Source organism: Orcinus orca, chromosome 16 (assembly GCF_937001465.1).
Source record: "Orcinus orca chromosome 16, mOrcOrc1.1, whole genome shotgun sequence".
Lineage (NCBI taxonomy): Eukaryota > Metazoa > Chordata > Mammalia > Artiodactyla > Delphinidae > Orcinus > Orcinus orca.
This window is the reverse complement of record NC_064574.1, coordinates 77,815,910-77,831,068: the sequence shown is the minus strand read 5'-3', so window position 1 is coordinate 77,831,068 and position 15,159 is coordinate 77,815,910. Positions and strand designations below refer to the sequence as shown.

The window sequence follows — 15,159 nt, the reverse complement described above, 5'->3', positions numbered from 1 at the left end:
AAGTTTATATCAAGGAAGGCCTCTCAGAGGAGGTGCCCTTTGAATAGACACCTGTAGAAGAATGAGAGTGGGAGTTACAGGTGTGTGGGAGACGGGCCAGGTGGAATGGCTTGTGCAAAAGCCCTGAGATGGGAGCACCTGGAACAGAGGGGCCAGCGTGGCTGGCTCAGAGGAGCCAGGAGGAGAGAGCTGGGAGTCAGGCAACCCTCCTGCGGGGCCCTGTGGGCCACGGAGGGGACAATGACGGGCGTGTCCCCGCACAACTGCGTGCGTGAGGCCACCCATGTCCGCACCACGGGAACCCGAGGAAGCCCAGAAACTGAAAGAAGAAGCAAAACCCTATCTCCACGTTCCCTGACCCCTCCTGCCCGCGGCCCCGCCGCGACAGAGGCGACTTCCTTTTTCCAGCCTATTTAAGTCTCAGCCCGCAGCGCCCCGGAGAAGAGGGGGCCGCACGCAGCCCAGCCATGGGGGACCCCTTCATTCGCCACATCGCCCTCCTGGGCTTCGAGAAGCGCTACGTCCCCAGCCAGCACTACGTGAGTACCGGCCTGAGGAGCCCTGCGCGTGGGGACAGGACTGGCGGGGCGCAGGTGCCGGTCCCCGGGCAGCCCCGGGACTCCCGGCCCGAGACGCGGGCGGCCGAGGGGTGAGGGGGCGGGGCCGCGGCCAAGGCTCCCCGGCTCTGGGCCTCAGGCCGCCCGCCGGGGCCGCAGTCAATGTGCGCCCTTCAAAAGGTGCGCGCCGCCACCCGGGCCCTCGGTGCGAGGACAGAGGCTTGGCCCCCGGCCCCCGCCCGCCCACCCCCCCCACGCCCTGCTTCCCGCCGCAGCCCGGCGTCCCCTCTCCGCGCCCGGCGAGTGTCCCCGCGGCCCTTCTGGGAAGGGTCCTCGGGAGAGCGCCCTGGTGGCGATCAGTTACATTAGAGTCGTGACCCCTCCTGTAGGGTGACACCACCACAGGGACCAGAGGAGTCCCCCCTCCTGCCCTGGGGGAGCTGGAGGAGTGCAGGCCCAGACATGGCCATCCCATCACGGGGTCCCCAAACCCAGAGGAAGGCCAGGGAGGGATCCAATTAGTAAATTGGCACTTGTAGTGTATGTGCCAAGACCCTGCTTTTTTAACTTTTAATTTTGAAATAATTTCAAATTTACAGAAATGTCCCCCAAAACACCAATAACTCCAATATTCCTTCACCCACATTTCCTCTCTCCTTCTCTCACTCTCTGTCTCTCCCCCTCCGTCTCTTTGTCCCTCCTGCTTTCTCTCTCTCTGAATATACATTTTCTGAATCATTTGAGAGTTATTTGGAGACACTGTGTTTCTTTACCTCTAAGTATTTATTACAGGTGTGTATTTCTTAAAATCAAGGACGTTCTTTTACATAACCAAAGGTGTCAAAATGAGGAAATTAACACTGATAAAACACTGTTATGAAACCCACAGACTTTATTTGGATTTTACCAATTGTCCTCTTGTCCTTCCGTAGGAAAATTTTTTCAGGTCAAGGATCCAATCCAAGATCACACAAATTAAAACAAACGAACAAAAACTATCCAGGATCACCTGTTGCATCTGAGTTGTCATGTCTCTTTGGCGTCTTTAAATCCAGATCAGTCTTAATTGGTCTTTGTCCTTCTCAACTTTGACTTTTTGAAGAGATGGGGCCAGTGATTTTGCAGAACACCCCTCGATTCAGGTGTGTCTGATACTTTGTTAGATCTTAGTAATGCAGGAACACCCCAGAAGTATTGATACGTTCTTTTCATGGATCGTATCAGGTGGCAGGTGATTTTGATTTGTTCCTTTATTGGTGATGTTAACTTTGATCACTGAGTCCTGGACGTGTCCTCCAAGTTTCTCTGCTGTAAAGTTACTCTTTTCCCCTTTGTAATTAATAACTAAGCTATGGGGAGGTTATGTAAAGCTGTGTGAATATCCTGTGCCTTATAGTATCTGTATGACTCTTTCCTGAATCACATTACTATAATGATTGCCAAATAATGATTTTTAAACTCTATTGGTCCTTCTGCATTTATTAGGCAACATTTTCCTGTGTCTTCCCTTCTTCCTTATTTATGTCAGTATAGATCCATGGATTCCTGTTTTATTCAGTGAGTTATAATCCAATACCATCATTACTTATTTTGATGCTCAGAATGTCCCAGATTTGGTGACTGGAGCTCCTTCAGGCTGGCTTCTGTACTTTTTTTTTTTTTTTTAATATATCCTGTCATTCTTTTTTTTTGCGGCGGGGGCGGTGGGGGACAGGGTACCTGGGTACATTCTCATGGCACAAAGTGGGCCAGCTTAACTTGGACTTTCCCAGCCCTAGTCCTGGACTCAAGCATTTCACTAAAGAGCCCTGGTTCTTTTTAGTGGGAGTGATATTAGAACCCAAGAGCTGGAAGCTAGGTGTGCTCATTGCCACCAAGGTGTCATGGCTCATGACTGCCTTTCCAGTGGACAGACTGGAGGAAATAGCTATTTCATATCATCCGTGCTTCTCATCACTTTATGTATGTAGCTCCTTTTTCTCACTGCAGGAACCCTGGCTCCCAACGAGATCAGTATATTCACTCTTCTGCTCAATTCTAAAATACACATAAACTTGTTTCAGAATAATTACACCCACGCCACTATTAACAATAAACCTACTAACCTATTAAGTCAAATTTAAGTTTTCTTTGCAGTTCTTTTGGTCCTTTTGGACTGAGAATACTGAAAGTGCTGCAACTAAAAGCTACTTGGATTCTTTTCCATTTTCCTTTAATATTTAGGTTATTACCCATTTTATATATAGTTAAGTTCATTTGTTTCTGTTTGTTTCCAACTTTAAAGTTAAAAAAATCCTTGTTGATTTAATTTTACTTCTAAATATGTAAAATATTAGCAAGTTCACCCATTTAAAGTGCACTATGGCTTTGGGTATATTTAAAGTTCTTCAACTATCACAACCATCTAATTTTTTAGAACATTTTTATCATCCCCGTTGGTAGCTATTCTTTTTATTCCCCAAGATTTTATCCTGAGAAACTTCAAATATACAGCAAAGTTGAAAAAAATTTTACAGCAAAACAAAACCAAACAAAAAACCCAACCAGGGACCTCCCTGGTGGTGCAGTAGTTAAGAATGTGCCTGCCAATGCAGGGGACACAGGTTCAAGCCCTGGTCCTGGAAGATCCCACATGCTGCAGAGCAACTAAGCCTGTGCACCACAACTAACTGAGCCTGCCCTCTAGAGCCCACAAGCCACAACTACTGAGCCTGTGTACTGCAACTACTGAAGCGTCTAGAGCCCATGCTCCGCAACAAGAGAAGCCACCGCAATGAGAAGCCTGTGCACTGCAACAAAGAGTAGCCCCCATGCGCCACAACTAGAGAAAACCTGTGCACAGCAACGAAGACTCAACGCAGCCAAAAATAAATAATTAATTAAAAAAAAACCACAAAAAACCAAACCCAACCAGACATATGCTTACTATCTTGATTATACCATTAACATTTCCTATAGTACTTGCTTTATCATGTATGCCTCCATCCATCCATCCACCCATCAATCTATCTTATTTTTGGTGCATTTCAAGGCAAATTACAAACATCAGTACACTGTCCTAGATGTTGGGTTGGCCAAAAAGTTCATTCCGGTTTTCCCTTAAGACCTTACAGAAAAACCTGAACGAACTTTTTGGCCAACCCAGTACTTCAGCATGCGTATCACAACTAGAGTTCAGTATTTTTCTGTAGTTTTTTTTCTCTTTTGATGGAAAATTTATGTAAAATGAAACCCACAAATCTCAGAGATACATTTGCTGAGATCTGACAGTACATCTGCCTACGTAACCTAAACTCTCATCAAGACGTAGACTGTAAAAAATAAAAAATAATAGAAAGAAAAAGATGTAGACCGTGACCATCACCCCATCTCACACCGCAGTCATTCCTCCCCATCCCCAGGTTTTCCACCTTAATTTAGTTGGGCTGCTTGCTCTAGGGTGCCGTAGATATGGAATCATGTGTAGCCTTTCACGCCTGGCTTATTTCACTCAGCATAATTTAATGATTTTGAGATTCATCCACAGGGTTGCACATAGCAGTAATTTGTTCTTTTTTGCGGCTGAGTGGTATTCTCCTAACTGTTTTTGCAGGCCTATTTTTCCTTCCTGAGGTTTTTTGTTTTGTTTTTTTCTTGTTTGTTTTTAAATAATGGCTTTTTTGAGATATAATTCCCATGCCATACGATTAACCTATGTGAATTGTACAATTCAGTGGTTTTTAGGATACTCACAGAGTTGCACAACCATCACTACAATTGATTCTAGAAGATTTTCTTCATCACCCATACGCGTTAGCAGTCAAACCTCAGCCCCCTTACCCCCAGCCCCACCCAGCCCCTGGCAACCACTAATCTACTTTCTGTCTCAATAGATTTGTCTCTTTTGGACATTTTGTGTGTGTGTGTGTGTGGCCACATGCGTGGCTTGTGGGATCTCAGTTTTCCGACCCGGGACTGAACCTGGGACCTTGGCAGTGAAAGTGCAGAGTCCCGACCACTGAACCACCAGGGAACTCCCTGGACATTTCATAGAAATGGAACCATACAACAGCTTACTGAGTTCTTGTGTTGTCTGAGGCCAGCCCTTTCTGTATCTTACCTTCTGTTAACTCTCATACCAGCCTTAGCAGTGAGGTCCTACTTTTACCTCCAGTTTACAGATGAATTTGAGTTAATTTGAGAGAAGTCATCCGTCTTGCCCTGGGGACCATGAACTTGGTGCTCTTTCTATGTCCCAGGTTACCCCAAAGAGCATTCTCCCTCCCACCCCCAGTCCTGTGGGCTTCCACCATGGGGTGGGGGGCTGCCCAGGTGCATGGCTGAACGAGATGCCCCACCTCTACCGCCCCCCAGGTCTACATGTTCCTGGTGAAATGGCAGGACCTGTCTGAGAAGGTGGTCTACCGGCGTTTCACTGAGATCTACGAATTCCATGTGAGTGCCCTGTGTTGGGGGTCCAGGGAGGGGATGCCACACCCAGTCCCAGTTCTGCCCTTTGGGGAGGGGAGCGGCCTAGGTGCTGACCAGGAGCTGAGGAACCCAGAGTCCCCCCGTCCCCTCCCAGCCCACAGATAAGGGGGCATTATTTTTTTTAACTTTAAAAAGCACTAAAGCAATTTTTATTTTGGTGAAATATACATAACATACATTTACCACTTTACCCATTTTAAGTGTACAAGCCAGTGGCATTAAGTACATTCACAATGTCACACAGCCAACACCACCACCCATTTCTGAATATGTCTGTCTTCCCAAACCAAAACTCTGCACCCATTCCACAGGATCTCAAGGGGGCCGTCTCAAGGGCCCTGCTTGCTCTGTCCCTGCAGGGGACAGCCTGCCAGTGTCACCACCACAGGTGTCATCCTAGGAGCTTGCTCTTTCACTCACCGTCACTGGCCTGATGAGGACCCCTGGTGGATTAGAAGGAGGGCGGATGATCCTGACACCCAAGAAACCGGGTCCTCTTGCTTTGTGGGTGCCTGTTATCACCAAGGTTTACATGAGAGAATCCCTCAGGGTTCCCAACACCAGTGGCTGGTTGGACAAAATTGGGGGTGGTCATCGGGGGTCACAGTGCACACAGTGCTGGGTCCTGGTCTAAGACAGGGTCATATGGATGGAGGGGCCACAAAAGCCAGATGGGTTCCCCCAGGGCCCACTCCACACGCAGGGCCCTCCTTAACCAGGGAAGGGGCTTCAGGAAGCGTGCAGGTTCCTGCACTTCTCTTGTGTGAATTATTTAAAGTGAAATGCAGATAAATGCAAAGAAAACTGTAACCAGCCTTGTACACCCAGCACCTGGAGTCACAGCTGATATCACTGGGCCGTTTGCTATAAGGCGTTTTTTTGTTTGTTTGTTTTAAACTTCATTTTATTTTTGGCTACGTTGGGTCTTCATTGCTTCGCGCAGGCTTTCTCTAGTTGTGGGAACGGGGTCTACTCTTCGTTGCGGTACGCAGGCTTCTCACTGCGGTGGCCTCTCTTGTTGCAGAGCACGGGCTCTAGGCACGTCAGCTCAGTAGTTGTGGCTCGAGGGCTCTAGAGCACAGGCTCAGTAGTTGTGGCGCGTGGGCTTAGTTGCTTCGCGGCTTGTGGGATCTTCCCGGACCAGGGCTCGAACCCGTGTCCCCTGCATTGGCAGGCGGGTTCTTAACCACTGTGCCACCAGGGAAGCCCTAAGGTATTTTTAAGATAAGGTGTTTTTAAGATAAAAGAGATAAAACATTACAAAAGCAGTGGAAGTCGCCCTTCATCTCATATCCCGTCCCAGCTCCTACCCTGGGTGGCCACACACACACACACACGCACACGCACACGCACACACACACGCACAGCACAGAAACAACATGCAGTAGTGTGGAGCCTGCATTTTCTGTAGTGCATATAAATGCCATCAGTGTGCTTTTTGCCTTTTTCTCAATCTTATTACTGTCACTAGGTTACTTTTTTTGTTTTGTTTTGTTTTTTTGCTGTACACGGGTTTCTCACTGTTGCGGCCCCGCCCGCTGTGGAGCACAGGCTCTGGACGCGCAGGCTCAGCGGCCATGGTTCACGGGCCCAGCCGCTCTGCTGCATGTGGGATCTTCCCGGACCAGGGCACGAACCCGTGTCCCCTGCATCGGCAGGCGGACTCTCTACCACTGCGCCACCAGGGAAGCCCACTAGGTTACATTTTTTGAGACTAGTCCATGCTGATACTTTGTGGGGCTTCATCTCACCTCTTTAAACTGTTCTGGGTTATTCCATTGTAGGATTAGCTTCTTTTATTAATTGGTCGACTCATTCATTCATCCAACCACTATTTATTGAGCACCAACTAAGTACCAGGCACTTTCTACTTAGTGAGAAGGAAATGCTGCTGAAAGGCATAAAAGACAGATGCAAATCCTTGCCCACCCTAGTAGACCTTATGTTCTAGTGGAGGAGTCAGGATAACAGACAAACAAAAAAATAAGTAACTTATATAGTATGTTAGATTGTGCTTAGAATTACAGAGAAAAATGAAGCAGGGAGGGGAGGTGGGAAGGGTGGGACAAGGAAGGACAGTTGTCAGGGAAGAGGCCTCACTGAAGTGGGAGATATCTGAGCAAGGACTTGAAGAAGGAGAAAGAGAGAGAGAGAGTGAGCTATGGATCTGTGTGGGGGAAGAATGGGAATCGCACATGCAAAGGCCCTGGGGCAGGAGTGGGCCTGGAGCATTCAAGGGTGGCTGGAGCAGAGTGAACAGCGGGAGAGTGGGGCAGGAGAGGTGAGCAAGGCAGGCAGAGGCAGGTCACATGGTGCCTGGTAGACCAATGCGGAGCCTTTGGCTTCCATTCTGAGTGAGCTGAGAGGCAGGGAGGGTTCTGAGCAGAGGAGGGAGAGGATGCAACTTAGGTTTTCAGAGGATCCCTCTGGATGCTGGATTGAGGACAGACAAGGGAGGGGGAGGGGTGAGTGACCTAAGAAGGTTATAATAACCAGACCCGGTGGAAGCTCAGACCAGGGTGGTGGCAGCAAGTGTAGTGAGAAGAATCAGATTCTGAATAGATTTGGGGAGCAGAACCGAAAGAATTTGCTGATGGATTGGATGTGAGGTGGAAGAGAAAGAAGAATCCAGGATGCCACCAGGAGCTTCTAGCCTGAGCAATTGGAAGGGTATTTAGGTCATGTCCAATTTTGTGTTTTACAGTGCTGTAATAAAACAGATTCCTTCACATCTGCTTTTCTGTCTAGAAAATCTTAAAGGAGATGTTTCCTATCGAGGCAGGGGACATCAACCGAGAGAACAGGATCATCCCCCACCTGCCAGGTGAGGAGCAGGCCTGAGTCACCTGGGCAGGCTCACCTGTCCCAGCTCCCCTCACTTGCCCTCCAATTGCCCCCTCCACTCCCACCCTCTCGGGACTTGACCTTTCAAGTGTGCTCACTGGTCCTCTGGTGCCCCTCCCTGGTCCACCCAGCCCCGCGGTGGTTTGATGGGCAGCGGGTGGCCGAGAGCCGCCAGGGCACCCTCACCGAGTACTGCAACTCACTCATGAACCTGCCTGTCAAGATCTCCCGCTGCCCCCACCTCCTCAACTTCTTCAAGGTGCGCCCTGACGACCTCAAGCTCCCCACGGACAGCCAGTGAGTGGCGGGAGGAGGAAAGGTGGTGGTCAGACCCTTGCCTGGAGCGGGTGGGACTGTCCCCATGTTGCACAGGAGGAGCCTGAGGCTCAGAGAGGGGAAGTGACTTGCCCAAAGTCACACAGCAGGGAAAGCCAAGGAGGCAGGATTCCAACTCTGGACACCCCCAGCATCCCTGCCAAGTTTCTACCTGGACCCCTCTGAGCCTCAGGGTGCTGGGGGTCGGGGGGAGGCACTGTGGGCTGGGGGTCTAAGGTCCTAAGTCCTTGTCCTGACTCTGAGGCTGCCTGGCCGTGGGACCTGGAGCCTTCTGAAAGCAGCTTCCCCTTCTGTGACCGGGTGGTGAGGGCCAGATGCAGTAGTGGGTGCTGGGGAGAGTGCTTACAAACTGTGAAGTGTGGAGCCCCCGAGAGGACGTGGGGGGCCGGTGGCCTCTGTTCCTTCCTGAGCCTGTCTCAGGCCCCTGCCTATCCTTTGTCACCTCATTCTCTGCCTGCCCTCGCCCCAGGGATCTCCTGTGCTCAGGGCCCTGCGTGGACAGCATCGGAGATGCTGATGAGATCTCGCGGGAATGTGCTGCGGAAGGTCCTTCTCTCTGTCCCCCTCTGGTACTGAGTGCTGGGGGAGGCCTGGAGGACAGGGCTGCCGTAGAGACAGCAGGGCTCCAGCCAGTGCTTCTGGACCCTTGAACACATCCCCGGTCCTGGGCGGGGCAGTTCCCACTGGCCCTGGGGTTAGGGGCGCCCACTCCTGTTGGCTTCCCTCTCGAGGCTCCAGCAGAAGGGAGCTGGCCCACGAACCTTCTCCTTTGGGTCTGCAGGAGGCTGGGGCCCCTCCTCGGGCTGGCTGAGCAGAGCCTGTCCTCCTCAAAGCCCTGTGCTTCTAGTCCAGTTGCTACCTTCTCTCTGCGGCAGCCCCCATTTCCCACGTTCCTTCTGGGAACTTTCTTGGCAAGTCCTTCCGTAGGTCTGCCCGGAGCATGCTGTTCTCCAGGGGAAGCTGAGCGTCTAACCCAGACTGTTCTCTGATGCAGGGTGAAAAAGCCAGAGACATACCTGATGCCCAGAGATGGCAAGAGTAATGCTGCAGGTGAGAGGCCGGGGTCAGCCAAGTCAGGGTCACCCTAAGGGACTGCTGACACCATCAGGGACCCTGAGCTCGGTGTGTGCAGGGAAAAGAGCAGGAGTTGAGAGCAGCTGTGAAGGGTCTTGGTGGCTGCACTGAAGTGTTGGGGTCTTTGAGGGTCACTGGTCAGGGAAGGGAGCTCACCTCCATGGCTGCAGCGCCCAGCACAGACCCTGGCTCCCAACAGCCTACAGGATGTTCTGGCTGAATGAATGGACAGATTTAGGGGCAGAAGTGGCTTTTAGGGGTGACTCAGGGGCATGACAGTATCTAGTCTTTATTGCACGATAATTATTAATAACATTACCTAACATTTATCGAGCACGTACCCTGTGCCAGGCGCTATTTTAAATGTTTTCCACGTATTAACTCATGTAATCATCTCTATAATAGTATGAAATAGGTACAACTGTGCTATTATCCCCATTTTGCAACTGGACAACACTGAGGCTTGATTTAAGTTGAGATTCTTGACAAGGGACACACAGCTACTAAATGTGGAGCATGATTTCAGCCAGTCGGTGGGACACACGGTCAAGTGCTCTGGGCTACTCAAAGTGTGGTCCAGTGACCAGCAGTGTTTTAGGTCAGGCTGCTATAACAAAGTGTCATAGAGTGGGTGGCTTAAATAGGAGAAATGAATTTTCTCATAGTTCTGGAGGCTGGAAGGCTGAGATCAAGTTGTGGGCAGGTTTGGGTTCCGCTGAGGCCTCTCTCCTTGGCTTGCAGACGGCTGCCTTGTTGCTTTGTTCTCACATGGCCTTTCCTCTGTGCATGCAGCTCCCTGGTGTCTTTTCCTCTTCCTATAAGGACACCAGTCCTATTGGATCAGGGTCCCACCCTTATGACCTCATTTAACCTTAATCACCTCCTTGAAGGTTTTATCTCCAAATACACTCAGATTCTAAGGTACTGGGGGTTAGGGCTTCAACATATGAATTTGGGGGTGGGGGGACACAATTCAGCCCATAACAAGCGGCAGCAGTACTGCCTGGGGGCTGGTTAGACATGTAGCCTCTCGGTCCCACCAGAGGCCTGTGGAATCAGCACCTGTTTCAGCAAGATCCCCGGGTGATTTGTGTGCACCTTGAAGTTGAGAAGGGCTGCTCGCTACCCACATCAAATGAGAAAGAGACCGTGTGTAAAGTGTGTGACCAGTGTCTGGAACACACTGGGTGCTCAATAAGTGCAGGGCTGCGAAGACTAGCTTGTCTTTGCTGCTTTCCAGAATACAGGGCGCGTCTACCCCTGGCCTGTCTGGAGCTGGGTGGGGACGGGATGCCAGTGCCTGTTCAGGTGGCCTACACAGGGCCCACAGGGGAGAGCCAGGACGAGGCACCCACAATGTCCACTCACCCTGCCCTCCCTCTACCCAGACATCACGGGCCCCATCATCCTGCAGACGTACCACGCCATCGCTGACTATGAGAAGAGCTCAGGCTCCGAGATGGCTCTGGCCACAGGCGACGTGGTGGATGTCGTGGAGAAGAGCCAGAGTGGTCAGCCTCCCCGCCCTGCCTGGACCGCCCTCCCCTGGTGCCTGGGCCCATGGCTACAGGCCCCCACCAAGGCTCTGCCCCCCAGGCAGCCCCAGGCCTCCTCCCCGCCTGGCCCACCGGGGGGCTCTGGCTCCTTCAGGGGCCCTGACTGTTCTCCCCACACTGTGGGTCACCCTCTCTCTGAGAGTGTGCCCCAGGGCAGCTCTGGGGATCTGCACACATTCTGGGCTGTGACTGTGCATCTCTGGGGGTTACATCCGGGTGGACAGGTGAACTTCTCACCATGTGTGTGATGTGGGTTCTGAGCTGTAGTTCTGTGACCCTGTGGGTACTGGTGTGTGTGATTTTGGTGTAGAGTGTGGTGAAGGTGACATTTCTGGATCTGAGTGTTGGACACCTGTGTGTCTGTGTCTGAGTGCCCTCACCCACCCCTACCCCCCGCCGATGGCTGAGGGAGGCTCCCAGGCCCGCCCAGACCTACCGCCCTGTATCCCTGGCACAGGCTGGTGGTTCTGCCAAATGAAGACAAAGCGCGGCTGGGTCCCGGCGTCCTACTTGGAGCCCCTGGACAGTCCCGATGAGGCAGAAGACCCAGAACCCAACTATGAAGGTGCCCCTCCCCTCCTCGGCCTCAGGGGTGGGAGAGAGGGGCGGGATTGAAGAGCCAGAAGTGAGTGCTTTGGGGTCAGACATGACTGTGGGCTGGGCAGGAGGGGAGGCAGGGCTGAGACCCTAGGTTGGGTCTAGGTGGGGTAGGAGGTGGTGCCCTTGGTCAGGACAGGGGGAACCAGGAGGTAGAATAGAGGTGAGGGGGATAAGGTCAGCCTGAGACACAGTGTGGCAGCCAGCCTGGGGCTGGGTCCAGTGGGAAGCTGCATGATGAGCCAAACTGAGGCTCAGGAAGGAGGGCTGCCTGGAGGTGGGGGCATTATGGCTGACTAGAATGGAAAAACTGGCAGCCCCTGGGCTGGATGGGTCCCACGTGGGGTTTGAAAAAATTTAGTATTGGTTGCCCGTAATTTGCAATAGAAAGATCTTACAATTTTATATGGATTTATGACTCCTCTTTAAAAATTGGGAAAGGCGTGTGTATTGGGCCTGCAGCCCCACATGCCAATAGTGGACTGGAGTTGAGTAGCTCAGGTGCCACTGGATGGGTGCTCTACCTCTGCACTTTCTGCCTAGCCACTCCTCGTGTGCAGGTGCCTGGCCAGGTCTCTGCAGTCATGGGTGCTCCTGGCCTCTGGTGTGGGTGATGGTGGGTAGGAGCGGGCGAGCTCCCCTGGGTAGAGTAGGCAGAGGGCACAAGTCCAGAGTGTCTCCACGAGGAGGGGGGAGGGCTGGAGGAGAGAGGTCCTGGGCTCCAGCTGGAGGAAGCCCCAGGCCCAGAGAGGAGGGGCGGGGTGGCGAGCCCCGTGCTGGGGGGGGGGGGCTTCACACTCTGCCCCTCCTCTCTCCAGGTGAGCCCTACATCACCATCGAAGCCTACACTGCCCTATTGGAGGATGAGATATCTTTGGAGCAGGGCGAAACCATCGAGGTCATTCATAAGCTCCTGGATGGCTGGTGGGTCATCAGGTAGGAGAGCTGTGCCCTCCCTCCCACTGCACCTGCCCTGAGAGTCAGCCTGGCCTGGGGTTGGGCCTGCGTAGGCTCAGTGCCGACTTGACTGTGTGACTCTGGGTAGGCCACTGCCTCTCTCTGGGCTGTTTCCATTTTGGAAGCAGACTCGTGATAATCCCAGCCTGCCCGTGTCTCAGGGTTCAGTGTCCTTGTCTGAGTGGGCACACCTTTCCTTTGTGACTTGGGGTCACGTCCCCTGACCAGTCCATCTATTCATTCTCCAGCAACACAATTAATTGTATTAATTATTATATTTGATAGCTGCTAGAGCAGACCCTGTCATCCCTTTTCCTTTTAAAATCCTTCATTGCAATTTCCATCTGTTTATTCCTCCAAGTGAACGTAGGAATACTAACTTGCTTTCCTGGTTCTGGGGAAAGCAGAATCCCAGGGTCTTGCACACGATTTCAGAGCCCTGAGTCACAGGGCCCGTCCGTGACCCCAGTGAGCTTGTGGCCACAACACCCCCCCATCAGCGTGGCCCTTGGCTGGGGACTTTGAGGCAGGATTTCTCAACCTTTTATTTTTAAAATTTTATTGGCATATAGTTGCTTTACAGTGTTGTGTTAGTTTCTGCTGTACAGCAAAGTGAATTAGTTTTTTGACCCAAACTCAGTTAACCCCCATTATGCAGCCCTGAGACAATGTTTGTGAGTCTCCCACCAGCCAAGAAGAATCAGAGTTTTACAGAGTGAGGTTTGTATTATGCAAAGGCTGTTGTTTGTTTTTACTGCCAAATGCAGTAGTGAGAATGGAAAGAAAAAGCTTCTTAACAAACGGCGCTGGAACAACTGGATATCCCTATGGGGGGAAGAAAATGAACCTAGACCCCTGCCTCACACCATACACCTTTATTTGGAACATTTCACAGATTTTACCAAGCACAAAACCCAAAACTAAGAAGCTTTTGGAAGAAAGCATAAGGGAACTTGGTGACCTGGAGGTACGCAGAAGTTTCTTAGGACACAGAAGGCAATCACCATGAAAGAAAAAAACTGACAAATACAATATTGCAGATGTTTTGTAGCAAACACCTGTCCCTGGGGAGATGGATCTGCTAACTTCCTCCCCCTCCCAGCGTCACAACTGGGAAGGCCTGTGTGGCATTGATGAGGAAACTGAGGCATACAGGTGCAGGGTCTGGTGTTGGCTGCCGTGTCTGCAACCTCCCAGCTGCCTTGACCCCCAACTGTTTAGAGGGAGCCTTGACCCCATGTCTGAGGCCCCGCCCCTGCAGCTGCTCAGGCCTCAAGGGCTGCCTCTGTTGCAGGAAAGAAGATGTCACAGGTTACTTCCCATCCATGTACCTGCAACAGGCAGGGCAGGACACAGACCAGGCCCAAAGCCGGATCAAGAGGGGAGCGCCGCCCCGCAGGTGAGCAAGAGCCCCTGGGGTGGGGCTGAGGAGGGTATACCACGGCTTCCGTCTGTCTGTCCAGGCCCTGGATAGGCAGTGCTGGGGCAGGGGAGATGGTGCAGGGGCGCTCAGCCTGGCGGGGTAGGCAGCACCCTCACTGGATGGAGGCCCCCTCCCACACTCTGGGGCTGGCACGGGGGCGGTGGGAAAGCAGAGGTGTGAGACGGAGGTGGCGGCTCCGATGCCTAGAGTCCTCGGGATGGCCCGTGAGGGCTGCGGCAGTTCGGAGGGCTTTCCTGGGGAGGGGGTAGGCTGGAGGCTGGCGAGGGGTGTGGGAAATGGGCCTGGGCTCTGAGTCAGGGCAGGGGTCCGCGTCGGCGAGGGACAGTCGCCTTCATGCCCCGCCCAGGCCGTGCTGGACCCCCCCACCCCGCCTCCTTCCCACTCTCAACCTCCCCGGGCTAGTCTTTGGACTCCAGGGGTGGCCATGAGAGTCCCCTCGGGCAGGGACGCGGGAAGGGCAGGGACGTGGGGCGCTGACCAAAGCCCCTGTCCTGCTGTGCCCAGGTCGTCCATCCGCAACGCGCACAGCATCCACCAACGGTCACGGAAGCGCCTCAGCCAGGACACCTATCGGCGCAACAGTGTCCGTTTTTTGCAGCAAAGCCCCCGCGGGGCGCGGCCGGGGCCCCGGAGCCCAGGGAGCGTGCTGAGTGAGTGAGGGCGGGGGCCTGGGGGCAGGGCCTGAGTCTGGGGGCGGGTCCCGGGGCGGGCCGGAGGTGAGGAGGGATGTGGCCAGCATCGAGGGTGATGAGAGGCGGGGCCTTGAGGGGTGGGGCCTGAAAAGTGAAGAGAGGCGGGGCCGAGCAGGCGGGGCGGGCCTCAGCTGGCGCTGTCCTCCAGCAGAGGAGGAGGAATCGCTCAAGACCGAGCGCCCCAAGCCGCAGCCGGCCGTGCCCCCGAGGCCCAGCGCAGACCTCATCCTGCACCGCTGCAGCGAGAGCACCAAGCGGAAGCTGGCCTCCGCCGTCTGAGGCCGCCCCCACATGACGCTCTTCCCACCTCCAGCCCCTATCCCTGTATATACATGTATAGAGCCTGAGGTTTGGCGGCAGAAGGCAGCCCTTGGCCCCGCCCCACCTAGCTATTCGCCACTCTTAATAAATGTTGCTTGGAGTGGACTGATGGTTTGCAAAGTCGCGCTGCGGGCTGGGCAACACCCTTGGTATTTCTAGAAATAGGACTGAAGGCTGTGAGCTCTATTGGGGGAAGGTGCAAGAACTGAGGTCCGGTTGCATACTTTACTGGCCTTGCCCAAGACCAAGTTTGCACAAGGCCAAGTGCAAGAGGAAACCCCAGTCCCCTCTGACTGTTTGTCTGACAGACT

General features: G+C 52.9%; 1 protein-coding gene across 2 annotated transcripts; it reads left to right on the top strand.

Moving 5' to 3' along the window:
* Positions 1 to 395: 395 nt before the first annotated feature.
* Positions 396 to 14,953, top strand: NCF1 (neutrophil cytosolic factor 1). Of its 2 annotated transcripts, none has more exons than XM_012532734.3 (11): positions 396 to 539; positions 4,911 to 4,991; positions 7,776 to 7,851; positions 8,003 to 8,168; positions 9,202 to 9,257; positions 10,670 to 10,792; positions 11,295 to 11,402; positions 12,253 to 12,370; positions 13,686 to 13,790; positions 14,340 to 14,485; positions 14,676 to 14,953. In XM_012532734.3, exons 1-11 carry the CDS (start codon positions 468 to 470, stop codon positions 14,804 to 14,806), a joined length of 1,182 nt encoding a protein of 393 aa, XP_012388188.1. In that variant the 5' UTR covers positions 396 to 467; the 3' UTR covers positions 14,807 to 14,953. The 2 variants fall into 2 exon arrangements, with proteins under 2 accessions (XP_012388188.1, XP_004268817.1); XM_004268769.4 differs by having other exon boundaries at positions 409 to 539; positions 14,679 to 14,953.
* The last annotated feature ends 206 nt before the right edge of the window (positions 14,954 to 15,159 follow it).